The sequence below is a fragment of the Balearica regulorum genome, chromosome 11, assembly GCF_011004875.1.
Source record: "Balearica regulorum gibbericeps isolate bBalReg1 chromosome 11, bBalReg1.pri, whole genome shotgun sequence".
Lineage (NCBI taxonomy): Eukaryota > Metazoa > Chordata > Aves > Gruiformes > Gruidae > Balearica > Balearica regulorum.
In genome coordinates this window covers 7260246-7287096 of record NC_046194.1, presented here as the reverse complement: position 1 = coordinate 7287096, position 26851 = coordinate 7260246, and the positions used below count along the sequence as shown (strand labels likewise).

At 50.3% G+C, this 26851-nt stretch overlaps 1 protein-coding gene across 2 annotated transcripts in view; it reads left to right on the top strand.

Annotated features, from left to right (window-relative positions):
* The window catches only part of PCDH19 (protocadherin 19), a 59642-nt gene extending 34342 nt beyond the window's left edge, over positions 1-25300 (top strand). For both annotated transcript variants that reach the window (XM_075763100.1, XM_075763101.1), the window contains exon 5: positions 20360-25300. In XM_075763100.1, coding sequence (XP_075619215.1) covers positions 20360-20949 — 590 coding nt within the window. In that variant the 3' untranslated portion in view covers positions 20950-25300. The remainder of the gene's footprint in view (positions 1-20359) is intronic.
* Positions 25301-26851: the final 1551 nt, after the last annotated feature.

Below are 26851 nucleotides of genomic sequence, written 5' to 3'. Positions count from 1 at the left end.
TATTGATTATAAATTCATCAGTTGAAAAGATGGCTTTAATTGCTCTAATATGTACCCAATTTGGAGTTCATTATCGCCCAGAATTGTTTTCCTTCCCTGGCTAATTGATACCAAATGGAACGCTGAGGAAGGCGGGCACCGCTGCTGCTCCACCTTTCTTGATTGCCTCGCTGCTGTTTAATTGTTTGTTTATTTGTGGAGGTGTTAAGTGCTGCTGGAAGTGTATATGCACTCCTTTCCTAACGGCATCCTCAGCTGAACTTCCAAGCGGATTTGTTTGAGAAGGGGAGGTTTTGACGCAGCTGTTGGATCTCGGCGATGTTTTGGGTTGGCTGGAGAAGTCTGTTGGAGGATGGGGGTAAATCTTTGGGTCCCGCTTTGTATCTTGACCTATTTCACCACAATATGGGGTGGATTTTCTCCACGTCCTGGTGTAACCTTGACTCAGAGTCCAGCACTGGAGGAAACCCTGGTTTCTGTCAGGGAGGTGAAGTGCGTGGTGGTGCCGGGCAGCAGACCCACACCGGCATCACCTCCGTGAGACAGCGGTGGGTGATGCTGGCGGCCGCGGGAGCTTTGCTGTCGAGTTTGAAGCTCCTGTCGCCTGTTCTTCTCAGCAACGTGGGGAAATCTCAGCGTGAAATGTTTTCCAACACTGCAGAACGTGGTGGTGCTTTTCCCGGGAAATGGCAGCGCGGACCAGATGTTTTGCAGGGTAATTGAAAATTCCATTTTATCAGAAAGCATTTGCTGTCAAAAAGTTTTATCTTTACTTCAACAAAGAGGTTGATTAGATCCCTCAGGACCTGAATTAGCATCTTTGAGGCTAGATACTCTGTTTTGTGATTCAGGTAGTTATTCCTCCCTTGGTTTCGCTCGTACTGGGACTTTTTTTTATTTTAAATTCCTTTGCCCTCTTCCATGCATGGTGTTCGGGCAGGTTCGGCTTGTTTTCTTTGTGTGGATGTATACGGGCACCTAGATCTGTTTAAATCTCTTCTGTTACCTTTTTCACCGTGCCTTGAGCCAGAGCCATACTTGTACTCTATAAGTCGTAGGAGCTCTTGCCAGCGTAGAAATCAGAAAGGAACTATTTTGAATACATGTTTTTAATGTTAGAAGCAACAGATTTCAAACTTATCTTAATTCCCAGCGCTGGCCAGTATTTCTACCATCAGTTGTAGAAGGAAAATTGTTGACCCAATGAAGCAGTGATTTGCCCTTTAAGATAAAAATAGAATCCAAAAGAAAATACGAAAATAATAAACATATGCTAATCATAAAAAAGGCAGTGTTAGAGATAGTCACCACAGCCATAAAGTAGTGAAAAAGCTTTAAAATCAAAGTGAGAGGGGTTTTAAGCAATGTCAGTAATGTGTCTCTTCAGAGAATTGCTTCTAAAAGCATCACTTCCATTTTTCTGGTGCCAGATCAGCAGTAAAGGTTGGCGTGAAATGTCATCAGGAAAGACCTGATCCTGCATACATTTCCACATTTGAGTAACTTTGCTCACATAGGTGGTTTAATTGTGTCTGAGTCTCATAAACTCCAGCAAGACGAAGGGTTCTTTGAATAGAAATGAGTTATATTTAAATGCTTACATTAAGTCTTCTTTATAGTATCGCACGGTATAGAAATAGGCTTGAATGTAAAGGAGAGCCGGGCACATGATATTCACCGAAACTTTTCCTGCTGGTTGCGTCCCAAATTATTCAGATACACCATCATTTAGGGGATCAGGTTTTATCTAGAATATTCCAATTGGTTCTTATGCTCATCTCCGTAGTATCTGGGTGCATTTCGTCGTGAATTGAGAACATGACTAATGGTATTAACTGGAGGCAAACGCAGGTATTAGAAACCGTTGATTTTTAAGCTGATTTCCAGCAGTCGTTCCACCTGCAACTCCCTTTTACTCTGCAGAAAAGCCTTTCTGTAGAGCTATATGTACATTAAGACCTAAGTGACATATTCCAGGGCTTTGGAGGCTGGAAATACAGCTGCATTTCTCTGGAAGTTTCTACAAATTAATAAAAATACCTACTTTCTTGTATTCATATATGCAGCACGAGACATAAAGTATAACATTCATACGTGAGTGACAGCACATCCCTTAAGATGGATGAACGCTGTAAGCTTTCTTTACAGGGCAATGTCAATTATTACAGCTCTTCTGATTTCTGTATTATGGCGTGGATCTCTCAGTAAAGCAGCCTCAGTGAGCTCAGCGGTGCTCCTGCAGTGGCCAGCCTGGAGGGACCAGGCAGCTTCTCGGAGTGCTTTGAAACCCCAGAGAAGGATTTTGATGACGAGTGGGTAAGCTGGGCTTTGGGAAGAGGAGTTGATTGTCTTATAATTCCAACACTTTTAAATTATTAGCTATTGAGCATCTAACTCAGCTCGTGGATGGCTGTGCGGTGGTTACTGATGGTTCTGTGCATCCTCTCTCCGTCCTCCCCAAGCGCCCGCTCTGGCTAACGTTGCCCAGACGGGTTCGCAGGGGGACGCTATATCTTTTATTAGACCAGTGAATATAAATGGAAGAAAAGCTGTCAAGCACTCAGACTAACTAGTCTCTCTCCAGGATGATCCTTATCGTTGCCAGGTACGCGGTGCTCAGCTCCATCTTCAGTGGGTGATCTGGACAGGTGGTGGATCAGGCTGCCCCACCGATGGGCTCAGCTTCCTTCGCCGCCGCGTTGCGTCGCAGCAGAGCAGGGCAGCGGTCACTCGAGGAGGTTTAACCCACGCACGGACAGTTTGGCTGGCACGGACGGGTCCCTCGTGTTGCTTTTTCCTTAGGTTCGTAGCTCTGTAGCATTGAGCACAGCTTGGAGAAGTCCTTGCTGGAAACTGATGGTGGGGCAGGGGTGACACTGAAGTCATATCCATAGCAATAAATGAGCACCAATCCCTTTCTGCAACAGCAGAACTAAATAACTAACAGATGTGTAACCTCCTTTGTTTGCATAAGAAGCATTATCTTATATCCCACATTCCTGGCACTCTTTCTTTCAGGTTCCTTCCATCAAAGATAATTCTTGCGATGTCTCCATCGCTGAAGTTACTCAGTCCAGGGTCACACGAGTTATAACCTCTAGATCCTCAAGTCCTTTCCATCTAAGCACAGAAAACACTCGCCAGATGTGAACATTTTGGCAACTTTGAGAGGAAAATTAAAACTTGGATCCGTGCCCTGTTGTGTAGGTTTGTGATGGATGAACGATCAACCCAGAAAGTTGGAGAGTTTCTAGTGTTTTATTGTACTTTTTAATGAGATTTTGTCAAATTTACTTATTGCTTACCCATATTTTTGCTGGGTGACTGGAGAGCAATTTATAGGAGATATGAAGAAGTGATATTTCTGATTAGAGAGTTTCAGCTTCTATTTGTGCTTGGTTTTGTTAACTGCTCCCAAACTCCAGCCCAAGCAGAAGGTTCGCAGAGAAGATCTTTGTCAGGGTTCAGCCGAAGGATGGGGCGGTGCTAACCCTGGCTCTCCCTGAGCATCCTTTTCCAAAACCACCACACCATACTTGGATTTTCAAATATTTCTAAGATAAATAAACAGTTCAGTCAAGCTTCCAGCTTCCTTTTCCCTTATAAATAAGCCAAAAAAAGGCTCATGTAGACTTTTTTTTTTTTTCCTTTGCCAGTAACCTCTAAGGAAACCATTAACACTTTCTGTCTCACAGCAGTTAAGACTAGCAAAATGGTCAAGGTAATGGCCATCATATTTAACAGTAGGGAAGGTATATGAATAAAACCAAACCTTCTGCTAACGCAGCAAGCCAGCACTTCCCGATCTCCTCCTGTAATCAATCTACATCGTTAATGACTCTGAAAACAGACTGAACTGCTGGGGCTGGCACCGGGAAACTTGCATTACAAACTAACCATCTCTTATTAACCTTTCCGTGTTTCCTTCACAACACTAATTAGAGCCAAATAAAACTACTGTTTGTGAAACTCTTAAGTTAAAATACAATTTTCAGAGGAAATATGGTAAACTCCAGAGCTCCTGTTTGCTTGGCCTTTCTTTTTAATTATGATGGAGGATGGCTGTTACTTGTTTAACAGAGGCTTACATGATTAATGCTGCAATGTTACTGTAATTAAAACAGCAAAAAAAGATGTGATTGGAGCCCGTATAATTTACAGACATCTTGGCATTCTGGTGGCAGAGCAGCTCTAAGTGTTGCAAAGAGGAATCATAAAAATTTATTCTAATTAAAATTGCCAGATTGACTAAACAACAGGTGACTTATGTAACTTGAGCGACTTGCTCTTGGGGTGAGAAATCATCTGAAATCAGTGAATTATACAAAGCTGTCTATTATTCTACTAAATGGGAAAGTGTGTGCTTACCATGGCAACCTGCATCAGTTTTGCAGCCGCTGGAAAATACAGGGCCCTTTATTAAAGGAATAATCACTGCAAACAGCGCGCTGACCCTGGGCTCTGCAGGCGCGGGGTGCGCGGCACGGCGGGTTTCAGAGCAGCCTTCTGGGCGCGGGCGGTTGCCATCAGGTTAAATCCTGTCCTGCTGCATCGAAACATGCACCCGGCGGCTCGGGGTGATGCGGGCACGGCGCTGGACCGGCATCTCCGCAGGGGATGGTACAAGTTGGGTGCCTGTTTCTTTTTCCCTCAAAAAGTGGTGCAAATAACTTTGTAAGTGCAATAAAGATAAATAATTTGGACCACTCTTAATTACGTTTGCACGCTGCAGAGAGCTGCGGGGCAGGGGACTGCGGATCCCCGGGGTGCAGCGGAAGGAGCCCACCCGTCTCTGGAATAAGGTGCACATGGGTGAGTGTCTAAACTGCTCCAGTTCCAGCAGGTACCTCCCAAAGGGAGACATACCACTGGGTTTGTACGTAGGTTGTTTTACTAAATGATCTATGTAATAATATATAAGTCAAAACTCTAATAATTGGCACCAAACAGCAAAGAGAACTTGCAGCTTTTATCTGTCTTAAGGGAAGCGCTGCCACTCAAAACTTGCGAGTGCTATATTTTATTTCTCATACAGCATATATGAATGTAAGAGAGTAGATATTTTTAAATGGGTCACAGAATTATTAAGAAGTTTGGCAGCCTTTCCGCACGGTAGACACGCAGGTATGGAGTGGAGCAGGCTGGGAAGCGGGAGCGCAGGGCTGTGCCGGGCTCCGGCCGGGTTTGCGTTGCCTTTGCTCAGTGATTTCCCTTTCCATCCTGCATTTAACCCCTGTGTCTGTTTGGAAAATAAATTCTTTATAGCAAGGGTATTATAGATATATACTAGCCACAATGTATATAAACACAGTAAGCATACTGTGGCCCTGTTTTTGCTGAGTATCTGTAATAGTAATGATCAGCGTCCTCACCGCCAGCATTAGCTCTCTTAGTGTTTTTATTTTTCATCAGAAACCCTTTTTTGTTCCATTTTCCTTATCGTATTTCCACCCTTTTTCGAGTGTGGAGAACGACTCGCTTTGTAACCAGCTTCATTAGCTACTCGCACGTTGTGTTTCATTACCGATACCCACAGGCGGCTGCGGGTGACAGCACATGGCAGCGGGTGACCGGCGGTCGCCACGGTGTCACTTCACCTCCGGGCAGTGACAGTCACACTTGGGGCAGGGCAGTGGAGTCCGGTCGAGATGGGTTGGGCTCGAGGTCTGGCTGTAGTTAATAGGAGGATGTCTGGATATGTGGAATGACTAGCTGTGGGGAAAGCGGAGCTTTATCCTGAAGAAATCCTGGGTTAATGTCAGTCCCTGTAGGAAAAGGAGAAAATTAAACCACCAAAAAAAAAAAAAAAGATGAAAAAACCCCTCTCTGAATTGAAGCAATAGGAAATGAAAATTGCTGAGATATACTGTCATGTGGGTAGTGGTGCTACCAACCTTGTGCTGCAGTAATTACCTCTATGCATGCAATTTGTGCTCGGCTACGACTGATTTCCCACATCATCCGGTGCCCAGGCTATATTCAATCAGTCCCAGCTGGAGAAAACTATCTTGGATCATTTGGTGAGATTTCACCACAGATGCTACCTCGTGTCGTACGGAAGCGCTCAAGAGCCGTACCCCACAAAGCCTCCCTGGCACACGGGCGGAGGTGCGGGCACGGTCCCCGGCGGCGGGGGGGGCTGGCTGCAGGGCAGGGGGGTGCCACATCCTGCGGGGTGCTGAGCGCCTGCAGCTGGTGGGGGTTAAAGGCAAAGAGCTTCTGGGCCTGTCCAGGGAGAAGACTTTGTTCCGCGGGGCGCGTGCTGAAGAGGGTAGGTTTTGTGGCTGTTCTTGGACCGTTTTATGTGGAAAATGAAAGAGTGAAGAGCGTCGGTTGGAAATTGTTGCGGGAAGCCCGAGGAAGGTAGGTGTCCGCATCACTTACAAACCAAAATAGGTCGGGCACTTGATTTCCTCTGACTGCTTTGGAAGTGTCGACTTCATTAAAGATAGAAGGCAGGAGAGTAGCTGGTGCGAGCGCAGCAGACGGTGCTGCCTCGTCTGCTCGGGCACGTTCTGCAGTTTAATAGGCGAACCGCTCCCGATCCAGGCGAGGAGCCGCCGGATTTGCCCTGGGAGAGGAACGGCTGTCTCAATTCAGCTAACTGTTCCCCTGGATTTGCTACAGCTCAGTGAGAAGTTACAAAGGGGCATCTCCGGTTCGGGAAGAGGAATTTGGCTAGAAACCTGAAGTCAAACCCGTGCACAGTAGTAATTTGGGAAAGGTCAGAGAGCCAGAAGCATTACTGGGAGCGGTAGGTGCGTTAGGGGAAGATATAAATACCTTTGGGGAGGGTCTGGCACACCCAGGTGGGTCCCTGGGTGGGCACTATGTATATACTGGACTTTCATTTGGTTTTCACTCTCTGCGTTTACCAGCCAAGTTACCTGTGCTGCTGACGGTGCTGTTCACCAGCCCGTTTCAACGGGAGCCGTGTGTTCTCCACGCTGCGCTCTGCCCGGCCTCGCTGCGTCTCCTTCAGCAGGCTCCCGAGAAGCCGTCCCCGGGAGCGCAGGGCTGCCGTCTGCTTCGCGGCGCTCGCCGGTTGACTTCCCCGTCCTGCATCTGTTCTGACAGGCGGTGCTTTTGCAGCCGCTCTCTGATTAGTTTTGGTCCCTCAGATGCATTGATTTACAGACCTTTCCTCTGCAGTACAGCTTTTCTCGATGACAGTCCATGAAGCACATGATAACTCAGCAGCCTAAATTATTCAGGCAAATTGAATGCGTTTGGCTTGTTCCAAACTTTTGTTTCCTTTCAGTGCTGTCAGGAAAACAGGTAGCCGTGATGCTTGTATCCAACTCATTCCAGTGCCAGGGAGACACAAACAGCTCAAGTATAACCCATGTTTTACCTTGTTCATCACTTATTTCCACCCTCAGCCGTGCTTTTTCTGGGCACTTCTGGGCCTCATAAAAGTGTTTAACTGGCATCTAGGGTTGCTCCCCTCTGGTACGCTGCTGGGCTCTGGGAAGTCACTTCATCTTGTGCTGGAAACAGCCTTGTGAAATCCAAGGAAAACTGTGTATCTGTTCCACCCTTTAGCCACGTGTGCTTCTGTGGAAGTATATTCACTCATGCAAATACTTCAACCCATTAGTCATCACTGTAGGATCCAGGAACTTCACATTAATGAAGACAAGTAATTAAAATGAACAATTCTACCTGCAATTCCCTCATTGCCTGACCTCTGCTTTGTCAGTCTTCCTCCATTGTTATTGGGTAGATATGTCCAATTAATTCCCTATAAAATCCACACAAGCCCTTTACTGGGGAGACGAGCCTTGCAGGAACCACCGAGCTCTGGCACGTCAGGTGGAGAGGAGATGCTTTGTCAGTGCAAAAATGTCCCCTTGCTTTCCGGAGACTGTTCTGCATCAGGAGCTTCTGGGTATGGCTGAAGGCATTGGCTTTCGCTCTCCAAACACGTGTGTTTGGTTCCTACTTTGTCTGGAGGTTTAGGACCTGACTCGGAGCCCATTGAATCCAACAGGACACTTTCAGCTGAGATCATTGGGCTTGAAATAGGACCCAAGAGAGATGGCATCCTCAGGGGACGTGCTCTGAACTTTGCTTGAGACATCGGTCATCTAAGCCTGTGTTCAGAAGTGAACTCAGGGAGAAGATACCTGCTATTGAGCATCTCTAATTCAGCAAACAAGGCAGAGCTGCTGCTGGAGGATGGAGGTTTGCCTCAGAAAATTCTAGCTGCAAATGAGACACATGATTTTAGGAATTAGAATAATTACCCCCTGGAACAGATTCCCAAGGGACATGATATATTCTGTATCACTTAGAGTCTTTAAATCACATTTGCATGTTTTTCCTAAAAGTGTGCCTAGTCACTCCAAGCGAAGGGCTGTGCTTGAGAAGCACAGCGTGACAAAGCTGAGCATCCCATGGTTTGCAAGGGAGCAGAGCAGGGAGTCACCGTGGTCCCGCTTGGATTAAGCTCTGTGGATCCCTGGAGGAGTGGGTTTTGGCACATCCTCGAGGAGAAGAGCTCATGACTGTCCCCTTGGCCAGCGCTGGCTGCTGTGCAGGAATGTGCAGAATTGAGCAAGTAACCACACTGGGGATGATTCAGGAGTGGACTCCCCCAGCCAAAATGTGCCTTCCCTTTCCGCACACACGCAGTCCCTTCCTCTGAATCAGACGTCCCCAGGGGCTGAGCAATCCTGGCTGTATCAGTGTTTCCAGGACCTTCTCTCCCACCGCTCCCTAAATGATGAGAGTGTTTTTGAAGACCTCATTTCCTGGCCTTTCCCTTTTATCTCTCCAAACAGCAAGTAAACGAGCAGCCCTTTAGTTTTTAGTTACTGCTTCTGCACCCGGTGAGCTATCAGAGGCTGTTGATGACGACTTTTCTCTTTTCCATGCTCCTGCCTGCAGGATTTGGGGAGATAATTCATTTGGTCCTGGTGCTTTGTCAACTTTCAGCAGTTGTAATTGCCTAATGATCAGTGCTGATGCTGTTGTTAAGCCTGTTAAAACTTTGTCCTGCTGAACAGCCAGACTGTGGCTGTCTCATCATGTTGTGCCTGCTGTGTTGGCTGGGGCCGCCTTTGATGCTCCCTCCCCGGCCCCAGCTTTGGTCGCTGCTTCCCACCCCAGCCCAGCTGCTGCCGGTGCCCCCCGGGAGGGACGGACGCAGCAGGGAGCTACCCCCGCTAGGGAACTGCGCCTGGCTGTACACGTAACTGAAGAATAACCCCCCCGGAGAGCCAGATGCTTTCCAGGACGAATCTCCTCTCTCCTGCCCTGATGCCCGGGCCGGCCCTGAGGACCTGGTGCTGGGCGGTGAAGGTGGTCCATCGCCCCGAGCCCTGGAGGGGTGGGCGAGAGGAGCTCTCTGGAGGATGCCGTCACTGGTAGGGCATTGCTGGTAGCAACCTGCATGCCATTTTTGTTCTTCTGTCTCGCGGGTGACTTTTCCACCTGTGTTATAATTTTTTTTCGAGCTCTAATTGGCCGCATTTCGTGCTATCACCTTCTTTGCTATGCGTCCGAGGTGCCCAACTGGCTGGTGCCATCTCTTGAAGCTCCCGTCGCTCATCCTCGCCTCTTCCAAGGCTGTTTCTTACTTAATGGTACACACTGAACATTAGTGCATTACCATCCCTTTTCCAAGAACAGTCTCCATCCACTCTTCTCTCGTCCCCCAGTGCCTCATCCAATTTAATTAATTATACTTAGTATATTACGCATCCTGTCAAAGTTTTTCCTTTCCGAGGTTTAATGGTTTTTTAATTCTAATGCATGCTGCATGTGTAAGTGTTTTAGAAATGAGGCGAGCATGCAGTGGCAAAGAGGCAGCGTTACATCTGTGTGCCGCAGACAGCGAGGGTGGGTCCCTGTACAGAGGCTCCAGCAGAACTACTGCAGGACCGCCTTGCCTGCCTTCCTGTTGCATCCCCCTTCTTGTACCTGAAAAAATCAGGCAGATTCCCACCGCACAGGGACACGTTTGGGTTAAACCTACCTGCTTATGGTGCATCTCGTGCTCCTGCCGCAGGAGCGGCCGCTTGGCCGGCGGCTCAGCCCTGGCACTGGCCGCCTCTTCGTGGTTGCTGCAGCCCTGTGGTGAGCTCCAGTGTAATGAACTTGACTCCTCTGCTAACTTTGTCTGAAAGCACGAAATTACATGAGTCATTTCGGCGTTGCTTTATCCCTTTGCAGAAAGGCTGCGTTAAGGATGCGGCGGGGACTAGACTAATCAGGTAACGCCGGCTGGGGCTGGTACCTATCGCTCTTTATTTCCCAGTGACACTTAAAAGGTTTGGTCAGAGAAGTGGTTCAGGAGGAATGACTTTGTGGGGTCTTATACCTGCTAGCTTTGGGTATTTCCAGATAAAACCTGCTCAGACTAAGAGGGTTGTGGGTTGGTGGGTTTTTTTTTTTTCCCTTGCCTGTCAGTGTTGCAAAGTGCTTAGGTTTTGAAAATCCAGCTGGGCTCTGTCTGTCTGTCACACCATCACCGGGAGTAACGATGCCGTGGTGCAATTTAGCTGACAGCCCTGTGAACCGGGGCCAGGAGCCAACACAATCCAGCCTGACCTCGGGGCAGCGCTGCAGAAACGCGCCTTGGAGAGATCGGAAATCATCGGAGGCTGTGCAGGCAGAGCTCGGGCCAGAAGTCCATCATGCTCCAGCAGCACTGGAGCAGCCCGCCTCGGGGAGCAGGAGCCTCCTGCCTCAGAGCCACAGCAAGGGAGCGCGTGGCAGGACCCCGGGGTGGCGTGCAGCCCCCCCACATCGGGCTCGGCATCAGTGCCGGGTGCCCGTGGGTTGGCATCAGCTTGGCTGGAGCCGTGCAGCCCACTGCTTTCCTTGCAGTACTTTTCCATTCCCATTGCTCAGCCGTTATCCCTGCGGCTCTTCAGTTTACAGCCCCAGACAAACTTGAAGGCTCGTTTTCCATCTCGCCCCCACGGCTGTGGGGCCAACGGGATGGGATGGGATGGGATCCCACCTGCAGTGCTGGAAATTGAGCGTGTCCATGACTCACAGGTAATGTAGTTTCACTAGGCTTATAATGAGGTTTTACATTTGACTCGTCACCTTATAGTAATTTTATATGTATATTTATACACTATGATCTCTTGTCTTTATTAATGAAGGTAAACTTAATTGCCAGAACAAAGTTTTGACCTAATCAAATGGGCCAGATTCCTAGGCTTTGGCAATGCCGTGATCTCTTCTGACGGCCATGGGGCCAGTCTAACCCGCAGCTGGTGTTCCCCTGGCATCGCCGTTATCCCTCGCTGGGGCGGGAGCCCCGTTTGAACCCTCCGTGTAGACCCGTGCCCGGGCAGAGCGGAACAGGAGTGTCCTTGTGTCGCAGTGAGTCATGGTGCCGGATCAGGCCGTGGGTGCTGCTGGGTGCTGGACAGTGTAGAGCAGCTTTTGCAGACCTGGCCATCCCAGTTCCCTGTGGGATGTTTTGATGCACCCGCTGCCCTTGGCCAGCATCTCATCATGGGACATCCCTGTGCTTCAGAGGAGAGGAAGCGTGGAACAGCCTCGTGTTCATCCGAAAAAGAGTTAAAGCAGAACACCAAGGAGGGGATAATGCTGGGCTCCAGGGTGGAGGAGCGAGAGGTCAATGTCATGATGAGAGATGGCCAGCAACCAATGCTTTTGGTTTAAAACAAAAACAAACCGGGAAAAATTCCCTAGCTATCTCTCGATGGTGGGGAACGCCCCATCGTGCTGGGAAGCCTTCCAGCTCCCTCCGCTCTTCAGAGCTGCGCACTTTTCAAAAGTACAAAGAGCTTCTCATAATGTTTTGCCTTGTGGGTATGTCTATGATTAATTCCGTGCAAGCATTACTGGTGCAATAACAATACTGGAGGTCCTAAAACTGAAAAAGGAAACACATTTGGCTTGTACTTCATACACAATCACTTACACTTAAGCTATTGATAGTTGATTGGGATCTGTAGACTGCTGGGCTGGTGCCACTGGGTTTCTGAGCGCGTTCAATGGCTGGAACAGACAGCGAGGCTGTAGGTTTTGGCAAGCTGTAGGTCTCATTAGTCAGGCTGACTGTATCTGACACGAGAGATTCCCATCCACCAAGATGAAGCTCACTTCCCTAGGCTTTGGCTGACATCCCAACAATATTTACATGAAGGACAACAGAGGATCAGTGTTAGATTAAGGCTGTGAGTTTCCAGTAGGCAGACAGTTAAATATTCTATTGAAATACTCTTTTGATTATTTAGATAATAATGAAGTTTATGCATGTCCTTGAGAAATCTGGGGAAAGGCAGTTGTTTTATGCTAAGCATGCAAAGATGTGTTTAATCTTGATAATAGGAGTAAATTATGTATCAGCGTTTATAACCTCGGCTCCTTTATTTCTCACTTGTGCGGAAGCACCAGAAACCTCGCAGAGACGGGCGAGCCGCGTTGGCGGGGGCGCAGGAGGAGGGGGTAGGCGGGGGTCTCGCCTGCATCCCCGCTCCTGCCGGCACCCTGGCCATCTGCATCCCTGCGGGGAGAGGATGAGGATGGGTTGTTCGGCTTTGTCCTGGCCGAGGGAGGTGCTGGTTGCGGTAACACGTTCGCCATGAGCCCCCCAAGGGGTGTACGTCGGTACGGCTGCGGCCAGGGCAGGGATGCTGCGCTGACAGGCGCTGGGCCAGGAGCTGGCCCGGTACAAGCGGCTGGGAATTGCGTCTTATCTCCCCCAAATGTAATTTCTGTTTCGTTGGATTTTTATCAGAATCGTCGAGTAGCTATTTGCTGAGCAACGCCTAATTTTGAATGGGATGGGGTAATAATTCGATTTATTGCTGCCGTTGGAATGTGGCTGCCTGGCTGGTCCCACGTTACCCTGACAGAATATGTGAATTTGTCTGGTTTGGATTTGACAATAGCAGAGAAAAGTAACCTTTGGATTAATTTGCTTTAGCAACTAAAGTCCCATTAAATGGAAGGCAGCTGGTGTCAAAAGCATAAACGGAGACAAAGTTTTGCTCCCAATTGTGGGAAATGTGTTTAAACAGACTAGAAATGTTTCCATCTCTGCAGGGTATAATATACTCAAATGGTTACATTAACATGAAAAAAAAATAAGAAAGAGTGTATTTAGGACAATCCCTCTGTATCCAGTGTTAATGAAATTGAATTCCAGTAATGAAGTCAAAGGGTTGTATTCTGCACTCGTGCAGGCAGCACAGTAACTGCCATTAGCATTAATGGGAGCTGTGCCTATGAATTACGGAGCCGTGATGGTTTGAGATGGAAAAGGTCTGTCGGATCCCGGAGTGCTCTCCTCTCCGAGGACCAGATCCTGCATCCTAACATCAGTTAGGATGCTAATGAGCCCTGTATCATGAGGCATGAGTAGCGGAGTTTCGGAGGTGAAATCCCCGCCGCTCAGGGGCCAGCACGAGCTCTATGGACCACTTAAGAAAAGGATTAATTGGAGTTTAAATGGTGTGTTCCACCGGTCCTCTGAAAGGGAATTAATTTTGCCTTGTGAATGAGGTGGGGATTGGCCCGCCGTCCTGAATAAAGGGGGGCAGCCAGCATTAAATTGCTTTCCAGCCCATAATACCTTCTGGGCCTGACTCCGCTGCAGAGCACGGTGTGCCCGAACACCAGCTCCTCTGGCTTCAGGTGATCGCCCTCCTTCCCACAGCCGCCTTCTCATCCCAAGGCTGCGGTGTGCCCGGGAGGGCGTTTTTCCAGAGAAAACCGTTTGCATCAACTCATCAAATCTGCCCGTAGCCCCCCGGCGCGTGGCTGGCCAGGCACCCCGGGTGTAGCGGTCTGTCGGTCTTCAGTCACGATACAGGGACCGTTCTGCAGAAGAAAGGGCGTCACTAATGGTAACACAGAGCAGGGGAAGGGCGGAATGGGCCAACCCCCGGTGGTGTAAATCAGTGTGGGTCCTCGGCGCTTCTGGGCAGCTGTATGTATCTGCAGCAGCCGGGAGCCAGCACCGTCGCATCTCTCTGTTGACCATCACAGAAGCGCTGCCCATGAACTGCGTTCAGCCATGGGTCCTTATCAGCAATTGCCTGATAAATTAATCTAATTCACATCCCTTGTTGCATTAAAATAATTCCTCGCAGGCGTTTGCTTTGTCCAAGCACCGCTGACCTCCTCTGTCGGGACAGACAATCCAGGATTAAAAATACAGCATTTTTTAGCTTGCATAAATCCCGAACAATGGCAGAAGAGAGGAAAAGAAAGGTTCCTCGCTGTGGTAAAGAGCATTTGTCACTGTCCCTGGTTATTAGTATCCTCCGAGCATTGTACAAGGGAAGCCACGCCAGGATTACATTTCTGCATTCACTGGAGATTTCTTATTAGGAAAGGCGAAGAAGGCTCTGTAAAAGCCCATAGGTCAAAAATATAATACACTATTCCCCACCTCTTGTTTCCTGATATTATGCTATTACGGGAGATAAGGGAGAGGTGCAGAGTCTTAATTTACAAGCAAATGATGAACCATGGCTGGGGACTGTTTGTATTTTGCTCGAGCTTATTATTTTATCTGGAGCGTAATGCGGTGGATCGCTGCTCCCGAGCTGGGAACAGCCGCTCCTGCTGGGGTGGAGGGGAGGTGGGCTCCGCCGGCGTGCCGAGGGTGCTGGGTGCTGCACGGCAGCTCGAGGACATGCCTCACAGCTCGGGGTGTATGTTCCCAAGAAAAATAAGGTGCCGGAGTTGAAAAGAAACCCCAAAGTAGCTGGAAGAGGAGTTTTAAATAATGCAGTTGCGCATTGTCCATGAAAGATGGCTAACCATGAGTAAACATCAACAGCAATGTTTGATCCCTTCATGTTTACTATTTATTCATATTTATTATTCATAAATTCCATCACAAATGTTAGGCCCGCACCCCAGTGAGACATTTGCATTTTATTTTAAGTTTGACACCCCCCCGTCTTAGTTTTGTGAACTGAGATTTAATGATTTGCTTTTCCACATCATTCCTGTGCTGGCTCTCCCTGGCTTTCCTCTTCTTGTTTCAGGAAGAGATTTCTAACATGGAAAAGTGATATTTGAATAGATTCCCCTAAGGCAATCAATTTACTTTTAATTTGTCTGGAACTAAGCTTTTCTTTGTTGCAATGAGAAAGGATTGAAACTGCTGTAAAATTTATTAGCTTCCAGGAAGATTTTGAAATGAATTTTTTAATGATCGTGCTGTTTGCTGTACCCAGGAGCAGTGTCATCGTGATTACAGTATAATCATACGGTTGCTGAAGAAACACCGAAATGTGGAGATAAAGCCGGGCTCCCGCACGAGGGTGCCTGTGGTACTGGCCCAGGTACGGGCACGCGTGCCCTGCACCGGCACGGCGCTGGGGGCTTTGGGCTGGGGCCGCTCAGCACGGTGCTCACCCATGGGTACCTGTCCCGACCAGGCTGCGATTCTTCCAGTCCCCCCTTTTTTTTTTTTTTCTTATTTTTTTCATTTTCAAGCGGCGACTCCACTCCTATTCCTTGCTCCCCGTGTAATAGCACAAATGAGCGCTACTTACTCACCTCGGCAAAGCTGCTCTGACACGGATTGGATTGAACTGAGCGGCTGTTTGAAAATGGAAACTCCAGGGACTATTGTCATCGCCCAAATTGCACCTTAGATTGTATAACAGCACATGTCATCTGGCCATTTATCAGGAATATTACATTCCCAGGCACTTGCACCTTGCTACGATTTAACTTTGTCTCTTTGGCCAGCGCTGCGATTCCACTGGAGATAATTCAATTGCTCTGAGAGCTGAATGGGCGCCGTGCACACCAGCCTCGCGTCGCTCTGCCACAGGCACGCAGGCTTTGAACGGGAGACTGGAACCACTTGTACACCCTGGACGTTCGTTAATCCTTCCTTCTAACGAGAGAACGCCCCGTGCAGGGCGGAGCTGAAGGCTCTGTTGCTTTAGCTCCCACCTCATGTCTTCTGCTGCCCAGCTTCTCCTGGGCTCCTCTTGTCTTCCGGCTTTCCGGCATCCATCCTGTCTCCTGGCCAAGAGCTTTCATGGTGGGACTGGGAGGTGCTGAGGGTCGCTGCTGGGCAGGATCAGGGCACTCGGCTGCAGGAGTCAGGGCAGCCCCAGGGTTCCGTGTCACCTCCCTGCTGCTTGCGTCACTGTGCCGTTGTCCCCAGCTGCCATTCCCCACCGGTGACATGGGCTGTGCGTCAGCTCCTGGACGAGCCGCGGGCGATGTTGTCTCTCCCACCAGGTCTTCCTGCAGCTGCTGGTTCTTGGCAGCCCGCTGCCTGGCTCAGACCCCGCAGGCAGCGCAGGCAGCACGTGGAGCTGGCTGGGGTTCGTTATTAGTTGCCTTTGTGCTGGTCCCCCAAGGTGCAAGGAGAGCAGGTTTCAAATCTGGAGCTCAGCATGGGTTTTGCCATACTTGTGGAGGAGCGTATTTATTCCAGAGGTGGCTGTTGGTTTTATTTCCTATTTGCTATACGAGAGCTTACGTTTAGCAATGATGACACACGTTTTCTGCCAAGCCTGACTTCAGGCCAACTGCTCATCTCTTCATGGTGAGGCTTCTGCCAGGAAGTTTTGGACCTGGCGGGGGGCGACGAGACAACAATTTTAAAAGTGACCCTGCCCCCAAGTGCTCTGACCTGACTCTCCGGATTTGTGCTGGGTGAAGGCAGACTGGCTGAAATACGGACATCGCTGCTGTGAGACCCGCACGCCTCGTGTGCCAGACTGCACGGCCATCACTCGTGCTGTTCAGCATCTCTCCAGACTGCCAGTGTGCAACACGGGTATCCCTACAGCCAGTAGGACCCTCAGCCTGGCGTGCATGCCATGTGCTCGGCTCGTTAGAAAGCCCAGCCCAACTCAGGGCAGCTTGCACAGCTGCGGGCCGTGGTGTTCCCCTTCCCATGGCCATGGTGTTCCCCTTCCCATGGCCATGGTGTTCCCCTTCCAGCCTGTGCCAGCCGGTGCGTTGGGCTCCTTGGGGACTCCTTTTCAGGATCAGGTCTCTGCTCCGTGGCTCCAGCAGAGCAGCACCGAAGCTGTGGTGTTGCTCACCCAGCACTGCCCCTCCGTTGTTTCCTCCTGCCAGGCCCCAGTGGGCAGTAGTTTCACGCCAGATGCTCAAACCTCTGTCATCCATGCGCCGGGCACGGAGGTGGGAAGCCGCATGTTTTGGCTGCCGGCCGCTCATCGTGTCGTGCGCGGTGCAGTGGTTATTACCTGGGCTTTGCTCTCGCGTTTTAGTGCAGACAGTAACAGTCCTATTGACTAGGGCAGGTCTAGGGCTGTAAAGGAATTTCCTGTTGTCCTATTTCCGATTGTTAAAGTGGTAAAAACCAAGACAGAACAGTACAATAAAGAGCCTGTGAATGTGAATGACCGTCCTGGGTGCTGTTACGTCTGGGTGAGTCAGACCTCGCTGCAAAGGGCAGCGCCAGGAGCGTGCCCGGCGGCTCCGTGCCCGCCTCTGCTTTGGGGCAACACCCGCTGCCCTTCCCCGGCACGTAGGAGGAGAATGCGAGGTGGCAGCCCTGGGATCAGCCCGCCGGAGGAGCCCAGATCCCTCTGAGCTTGCCTTTGGACCTGGGATAGCAGAGCAGTGGTGCGGTGTTCGTGTGCATCCACAGGGCATGCTTGTGGTGTAAAAATAGTATCTTACGTCAACTACAGGGTTAAGACGGTGATGGGTGGGTAGCTGAAGATCCCCATTCTGCCATGGAGAAGTGACTTCTGCTCAGGGCTCTGTGCTGGTCCCTGGTCTGCTGCCAGCTGAGGGCTGGTCTGGGCAGCCCGGACACGTGTTGTTCCCCAGAGCAGGTTTCTGGCTGCGGGACGTGGTCTGTGCAGACCAAGCTGAGATCTGTAATGGGTACAGGAGCAGGGAGGCAGAATGTGCCGTGGAGCTACCTGGTGTCTTCATGGTGACTCCTGTCCCTCTGCCTGTCGGCCTGGCATCTTTCTACTTGTTACATTCCATTCATAAAATAAAAGATTGAAAAGGTATAATTTATTGTAAAGCTTTTCACCTCTTCTCCTGCCTGCATTTCAGCTGCCACTGGCGTGACTTGCAGACAAGCATCTTGGTGTCCAAAGCAGATGACCTCACAAGCAGATAGGGACCACGGGACCGTCTTTAATAAAACCGCTCTTAAAGCACAGGTCCCTTTCTTGGGTTTGAGGAATATCCCCTTGCAGTGCAGTAATCGGTGAAGTCCTCGATTTGTTTTGAACTGTAAAAATGCCTGCTTGGAATTAAATGAGCTATGGCAAAACAAACCCGCCTGTGCTCCATCCGGAGTGCAGTTTGTCTCGGCTGCGGTGGTCCCGTGGATTCGGGGCTGAGCCGTGATGCTGGGCGGGGAAGGTGAGGAGCAGCAGCTCCTCCCGTGCCTTCCCGTGCTGGACCAGCCAGCGCAGCACTCCCAGATCCGGCCTTTCGTGTTTGCGGAGAGACTGAAGTGATGTGTGCTCCAGCAACGCGCCCAAGGTCACGCAGCACAATAAATCAGTGTCTCATCGGGGATGAGAACCCAGGATATTTCTGTAGCCCCTCCAGCCATTACCAAGTCCCTGCTATCACAGCCAGACTACACAACTTTGTATGCCTGTAGCACCCTTTTGAAGTTAAGCTGTGGATAAATAGGCAGACAGCAACACTTTCTGGGCAATTTTTCTTTTTTTTTTTTTTTTATTTTGCTCAAGTACTTGAAAGTAACAGAATCAAAGTATAAGAGCATGGGCTTTTAGATCTCGGTGCAGGTTGTTCTGCATGTAAGGCTCAGAACATCCTTCCCTCAAACTGCTGTAAAGGCAGCCGCCGAAACCCAGACCTCCTACACAGCCACCCGGCGCCGCGCTCCGCACCACCAGGTAGCTGCTCTGATGTAGAGAAAAAGCTAATGTTTTACCCATAGATTTTTCAATTAATTGGCTGCTTCTCCTTTAAAAAAAAAAAAAATCCTTTTTTTTTTTTTTTCCAGGTCTGCTTTTTACTCGTTTATTCTCTGTAAGTGTTAAGCTGCTCATATTTTGGTGCATTGTGTTATGTGCTGAGAATTTTTATCAGCCGCCCTAGTGCTTGAATGTGGTGGAAATACCAATGTGTCTGAGGAGCGGAGGTTATGCACAGAGATGTACGAAGCATCAAAATGAACGGTTTGCAGACAGACGAGAACCAAACCCAGGCTGAGTCTGCACCTTCGCAGGCTTCGATCCATCAAACCGGCACCAACCCAGCACGGTCTTGTATGGGTAATGGCATTAATGCTTAACGCTGCTTTGCGTGTATATAGGTTAGGACAGGAAGGAGCTATGTCTTTGTGTAGGGAAAGGTGGTGCTTTATGAGGGCTAGCTACAATTACGTGTTCTTATCAAATGAAAGAAAAGTCGTAAGCCGAGACTGAAAAGCAGCCGGGAGCCTGTGGTGTTCGGCGGGAGCCACGGTTGGATGCTCAGCAAAGGCCGGGGAAGCTGAGACTCCTGGATGTGCTTTCCAGCTTTGCACTTGGCTGAGCCCGGCTGCTTCCCTGGGCCCCAGTCTGTCCGTCCGCGATGGGGGGGTGAAGCCCTGCGGTCCCGTGGGATCGGCCAGCAGCACAGGGATGCGTGTGAGCACCGGGCACGAGGGTTTGCACCCGCCGGGGAGCGCTCAGACCTGGGCATGGATGGTCCTTGGAAAGGGTTAAACCACCGCTCCATATTTCAGCCCTGTAAAGTGGTGTCGGGACAGCCCTAAGTCGAGGGAAGGGATCTTTATTGCTCTCGTATGAATAAAGCCCCGGTGCTGGGAATGACACATTTAATCTTCAGTGGAGTGGGCAGTCTTGGAGATTTATAAAGCTTCTGTTGTGTGGGAGGTCAGTGGGGATTAAGCAAAAAGTTAAAACACAAATATACACCAAAAAAACAAAGAAACCCACCTCCTCCCTCCGTTCCCTTCGCCCCTCTGCAAAAACTCAAGCTTAAAAGTCATGTCAAACAAGCTTAAAACGTGGTGGCTTTTAGCGCTGGTTACTAAACCCACAACGTGCTGACTCCGAGCAGCTCGCCACGTGGGACGGACCCGCTGTGATGGATTCGCAGGTGTAACTCCTGTCCCCAGGTTGCAGGTCTGGCGGTGGCAGATGACACACAACCTGTTGGAAATTGAACTCCAGGCTTTAGAGCAGCCGAGAAATAACAGTAAAAAAATAAAAAATAAAAAAAATCGCTCTTCCCAGCCTTGCCTTAAAAATGATTGCTGTTTGGGGTAGGATGACCGCTGCTTGGGTGGGAGCGATGGGCAGCACCTGGCTTGGCGGGGGCTCCCCCACCCTGGGCAGGCTGGGAGGGGGTGGGCACCCCCGGCAGGGCTCCCCGCTTCACCGGCCCTTGTGTTTTCTCCACGCAGATCAGAGCGAAGGATTTCATTGCAGGGAGGAGTGCCGCATCCTGGGCCACTCGGACAGGTGCTGGATGCCCCGCGGCGCCGTCCCCAGCCGCGCCAAGTCCCCCGAGCACGGGAGGAACGTCATCGCCCTCTCCATCGAGGCGACGGCGGTGGATGCGGAGCCTTACGCAGACTGCAGCACAAAAAGGACCTTCGCCACCTTCGGCAAGGAGGGCGGCGAGCCCCTCGCCGACGAGCGGCTCGCCAACCCCAAAGGCAAAAGAACGGTGGACCCGGCCGCCTGCAGCCCCAAGGTGAGCGGCGCCGTCCGCGAGGCGGGCAACGGCTGCGAGGCCGTCAGCCCCGTCACCTCGCCCCTCCACCTGAAGAGCCCTTTGTCTGGCAAGCCAGCGGCACCGTACAGCGCCGGGCACTGCGCCGGCAACCGGGAACGGGAGCCCTTTGGGAACAGTGGCCCTTCCCGGCCGACGGAGGCAGAGCCCCGGGGGGCGGACAGCGAGAGCGGCGGGCAGGAGGGCAACCTGCTCCTGCAGGAACGCCGGGAAAAGGACTCGCCCGGCGCCCGGAGACTAAAAGACATCGTCCTCTGAGCGGCACCGACGAGAAGAGGAGGAGGAGGAGGAGGAGGAGGAGGAGGAGGATGAGGGACCGCACGACTCCCAGCGCAGATTGTTTTTATCGCTTACCAATGGTTCACAGATTGCTGTATTTAAAAGCTTTCCCTAAATGTATTGTTTATAAATGAAGCTATCGTTAATGTGACAATCCCACTTGTCTCAACAGGCGGCAGGGGTGTGCAGCCGGAGCAAAGTAGCTGGTGGTTTGCTTTTGCCAGGAGGCGGTGGGTGGCGGGGGACAGAGGTGAGCCCCCCGCCCCCCCGGTTCTCAGGAGCGCTCGGTATCCCCTCCTCGGAATTTATATATTTTTATAGCTCAAAATGAAGATAAATTTCCATTCCTGGAAAGAATTGAATGGCAAATTCCTTATTTGGACACCTTCAGTAATCCCCCCGGCGGTTTTGTAGTCTAGACAAAATAGCGGCCATTTCTTCAAATTGTTCAAAATGACAGTCCGGTGAGTTTTAATATTCACCCAACGCGAGGTTGGTCATATTTTAAGATGTTGCTATTTTGCTATGGACACCCCTGCATTTATGAATCCTTTTGCTGTCACATGCTTATCTGTACTATTATTGTATTTGATATTGCAAATTACCGTATGTCTCGTGATGGCAAAAGGCTTTCAAGCTTAAAAAACAAAAACAAAAAAATCACAATCATCTTAATTAAAACTTGGGGAACCTGCAGTTTTCAGACCCGGTGGAGCAAGCGCTTCTTCCAGCCCCCACCATCGCCTGCAGCCTCCCCTGGCTCTTGCAGGGCAGCGACAGGGCGTTACGGGAAGACGTTTTGGGGAAAATTCTGCTTGGATTGCAATTGTCGGATGGACTGTGCTGAATTTTTTCCCTTCTCCATTTCTTTTGCATAATTTCAAGGCAATGCATGGGAAGTTTTTCCAGAAGTTGGTGGTTTTGGGTTGGGGTTTTTTTTTTCCAGTTCCCAGATTTAGATATCCCCCATCTCCAATCATTTCCAAGTCAAAATGATGGAATTATTTAAGAGATCTAAATTACCTTCTCAATTAGACACACACTTCCCCATCAGCATTTCCCAATCATGATTATGCCAAGTATGTGTGTGTTTGTATGTCATCATGGCATGGATTTTAGACTGTTCTGATTTCTTTCTATCCCTGCATCATAAATAAGTATGGAACGAGCAATAGTGATGTTAATTTAGGGGCAGACAGGTGATATGTAACAACGCTACTAATTCAATTAATGTGCCTTCTTAATGGAGAAAAAATTAAAGCAATTCATTATTTTTTCTCATAATTAAGGACTTTTTTGTGTGGGTACAAATTTACTCATATAAAATTGATTTAAAAATTGAGCTACTTTAATAGCCATTTTGTAGAAGGGAGAGAGGGAAGGGGTTTCACAGCTCTCTGCTCTCTTGCAGTGATAATTCCTCAGTGAGGTATGAGTAAGGTAGGAGGATTTCAGTTAGTGTATTATTATTATTATTATTATTATTAACCCTTCATCGGACAGATTTTCCTACCCTAAATAATGTTCCCTAGAATTTAAAATGGATTATGGAAGGGAAAATATAGAGCTCTTGCCAATGTTTGCTGTACCAGCAAGTTGAAATTAGTGGTTTCTAGAGAAATAGTCTTTCTAGGTCTACATATCATGATAAAATATTTGTTACATTGATTTATTTAAATTAAAAATGTCAACAAGAAAACAAGCTCCAGTCATTATTATCCTCAAAATAAAATTAAGCTCCAGCCATTTGTTTATTCAGGGCAAATTGATCCTGCCTGAAGTCGTAGCTGGTCTGAGCCAGGTCCGCAGTCAGTCTGTTCCCCCTGCCGCTTGCTAGGGCCAGGAATGAGAGAGAACTGACAAAAAACGGTCATCTAATGAAGTTTGTGACACTTCCCTCGCTGGTGTTAATGACTACCTCATTCAGGTCCCATCCCACATGTTACCGTGATGTCCTGCATCCCTCCGGAGAGCAACTCGGGGATGTTCCCCCTCTTTTCTGGAGTTTGAGCCCATTTTTCAGGGATATTTCTGTTCCTGCAGTGTTTCCTGCCTGCGTACTGTTACTGCTGTCATTTACTTCTGGGTTTTTTTCCCCAAATGTGTGTATTATGGTAACACAAGCAAAGAAGAAAGGGGCTGGCTTGGGGCTGTTGGAGTAACTGGATTTTCTGTAACTGTTAGTCTGGGTTTATTCTGATGTTACCTGTTTTTGTCAGCTCTGGGTGGGTTTTTTTCAGGGGAAGCTTCTCATATGCCTTTGCTGAGCGACAGCCTGTGCTGCTCCGTCTGTCAGATCCTCTTGGCTTCACAGGGCAAAAGCCCCATGTCGCCCCATCATCCGCCCCCCCATCTCCAGCAGGATGGGACCCGGCTCCCCCCATTGCCGATGGTGGGGATGGGGAGTGTGGGTCATCCCCCCCCCAGCCCCGGGCACCCCATCATCATCCCCAGCTGCCCGCAAAGCGCCGGCTGTTAATTTCTGCAGCGTGTTGCCCTCTGCCTGCGGAGCTGCCATCACCAGCCCAGCGTTTTGGATGAAAAATAGATGCTAACTGAAAAGGAAGAAAAAAAAAAAAAAGAAACATTTCTCTAATTTACCCAGAGGAAACGTTCCTTGCCACTCTGAATAAAAGCGCAGCCGAGAAGGAATGTGAAATAATTCTGTATTAAAAGGGGGCATTAAAGAGGTCAGTAAACCCTTATGCCTCCAAGAAAATCATTTAAACACCAGTTTTCTGGGCTGACCCGGGCTGCAGCCAGGGATGCTGAGCAAAGGGCCCTTCCCTGGCACGTCCTCGCTGCGTGGGGCCGAGGGGGGACCCGGAGAGCGGCCTCGGCTCCACCGCCTCGTCCCTTTCCTGAATATTTTGCTCCTCCTGTCACTGTCCCTCTGTGTCACTTAAGATGAGTTCAGGGCTCCTGGGCAAATCACGGTCTGTCTTGTTTTTTTCCTAGTTGCATCAAAACTGGCCGTGCAAAAATGTTCAAGGCTGCAGGGCAGGTGGGGTTTTTTGGGGGGAGGTTCCAGATGTAATTATTGTGTTCTTTAATAACTTAAACCTGACCTCAGATTTGATTTGGGAAAAATCACTGGGATCTGTTGGTTTCCTCCAGGCAAGCTTGCTCTGCTCCCCTGTTTATCCAGGGAGCAGCAACCACCTACGACTCTCCCCCAAGCACGACGAGGACCCCATCTGGAGCAGCCCCGGGGCTGGGGACCGGGGGGGGGTGTGTGAACCCACCCTGTGCTGGCCCAGGGACCCTTCCCTGCTCCCTGGGGAGCCCCTGGCCTTTCCCACCCGGGAGGCTGCCGGGCTGCGCCGGGAGAGATGATGGAGGGCTGGGGATGATGACTGACGGCTGGAAAAATACCCCCCGAGCACCGTCCTGCTGAGGTTGTTGCCGTTCCCTGTTTGTTGTGAAGCTGGAGGTGGCCTGTGGATCACACGTTGTGCAGAAGTGAATTCCTTTTTTTTTTTTTTTTTTTCCAAATAGGAAACAAGTTGCTTTTGTAAAGAACACACTGTCTGATGAATATGTTGAAATTATTCTTGGGGGAAAAAAAAATAATCTAATTATGAATGGAAACACATTTGTCTGTCATTGGGGAAAATTGATGATCTTGTTGCTACAGCTGCTTTCGCAGCTTTGGGTAATCTCTGATCCAACCTGTGAGTTGCGGTTCCCGTCGGGGAGAAGCCCAGCCGACCCCGCTGCGAGCACTGCTGAGACGGATCCTTTATGGGACCAGCTGATGTTCAGCTGATCTAAGCCGGGATATAACCTTCAAACGCGCCTAACGCGGACTGGATCTCAGCAGCACACGCCTCCTTGCAGCCTTGCAGGGCGGCAGGTACGAGCCGCGGGTCTCGCACCGTAACACCAGCGCCTTCCCGACGCGGGAAGAGCCGGCGGCGGCACCGTCGCTGCTCGGCAGCAGGCAGGGCTGCCGCGGGACTGAGCGCGGTACGTCTCGTTATGGTGTCTCCGTTGCCGAGTATATGAAGAATAAATTGTTGTATATGCTGATATGTATGTTATGTACATTTTCACAGTGATTGAATCATTGTAAACAACAAAATGGAAAAAGGAAAAAAAAAAGAATCACCATTCTGTCTATTTTATGAAGATGATAAAGCAGCTTTATTAAATTATTACGATTCTGTTTCAAAATGGTGTATCTGCCACATGGTTTTTTTTTTTCATCTGATGAGAACTTTGTTTTCCACCTAAATGTGATTTTTTTCTTTTCTCTGCTTTGAGCATCTAATGCATTTTAGTATTAAAGCAATTATTGAATAAAATGGAAAGTAAGTGTTTGGTTAAATACGCCTGAGTGGGTTTGCTTTGACGGGCTCCAGGTGCTGGTCCTGCAGAAGCCAGCGCGTGGCTGGGCACTCGCGTGCTCTCCCGGGGGCCGCCCCGGCCCTTTCCCCGTCCGCTTCTCCCACGACCGCTCCACCTCGGCAACCGAGAGGCTGCAAACCTCAGGCAGAGCTTTCCCAGCCCCAAGGGGGGGTCGTTGTCACTGTCCCTGTGGGTGACCCACTGGGGTGGGCAGGCTCTGAGCCCCATCACGGCTCAGCCCCTCTCCTCGCCCTCATGAAACCAGGCATGGTGCCGGTCCTTTGCACCACCACCCCCTCACCTTTGGGGGAAACACAGCTCCGAGAGGGGCAGGGAACACCTCCAACACAGACTTCTTTTCCACTGAGGCACTTACTTTCCCTAGGTTTTCAGGAGGGCACTTTGTGAGGAGATGGTGAGCAGCATCCACTGCCTCTGAATTAACAGTCTGTTCATGGACCGCTCTTATGCACGGAGCATCCACGCGCTTTGTGGCTAGCAGGGGTAAATGCCCTTCCCTAATGGCCTCTGCTTGTTCAATGTCGCAGCCCAGGTGACACCAAGGTGGAACTGGAATGAGAAGCAGTGACACGGGAAGCCCCTTCCCTGGGGCGGGAAGATGCTCGAACTGCGCACCCGAGCATCACCCCGCATGGCTGGGGCACACGGGGAGCAGGGGGCAGCCAGGGTTAACCACACCAGGATGAGCCCCCCACTGCTGTAACTCCCCGATAAAGGCTCCAGCGATGCAGCAGGGTCTGGCTGATTGCCTCGGGGTCAGCTCTGGCACAGACGTGTGTGGGCATGGGGACCCCGGGCAATGGTCAGCAGCCAGCCCAGCAGCGGGACCTGGGGCCTGGTTGGACCCTTGTTAGTGAGTTGTTTGGCAGGTGGGTGAAAGGAGGGGTTAAGCTAATAAAGGCAAGCTGTGTGAGGTGGAGGGTGGTTGGGGGTTTCCAGTCCTTGCTGTGTCTGGGCTGGTCTGTAGCCTGTTTGGGGACCAGCGGTGCTGCTGCAGACGGATGCCGGTGCCTGAGGCGGTGGTGGGCTGTGTGGCAGCATCCCCAGGCGGTGCCTCCTGCCTGCACTGGGCACCCAGTGCCAGAGCCGTGCCAGCACCGTGGGCTCACCTCCCGGGTAGGAACTGACCCTGTTTGGGGGGAATGGCCCCGCTGAGCTGCCCTAGAACAGCAGCGGTGGGAGGCAGAGGAAGGAGGGCAGCGGCCGTGGGGCTGCAGCGGGGCAATGCAGAGCCCCAGTCCAGGGGCCAGGCATGGGCTGGCTGCAGGCTGAGAGTCAAAATGGGGCTGAACCCCCCCCGGAGGGAGGACTCCCCTTGCAGCACCCCAGACTAGCTCTCGCCTGGCTCTCTGGCAGAACCTGCCGGGATGCCACGGGCGCTGGGCTCTCTCCTGATTTAATAAACCTCCTCTAATGCCAGCCAGCTCGCCATGCTGGCTGCGAGCGCCTGCTCACAGCGAGCTGGGGGCTCGGAGATGTCAGGTCAGTGACGTGTCCCCGCTGTGCTCCC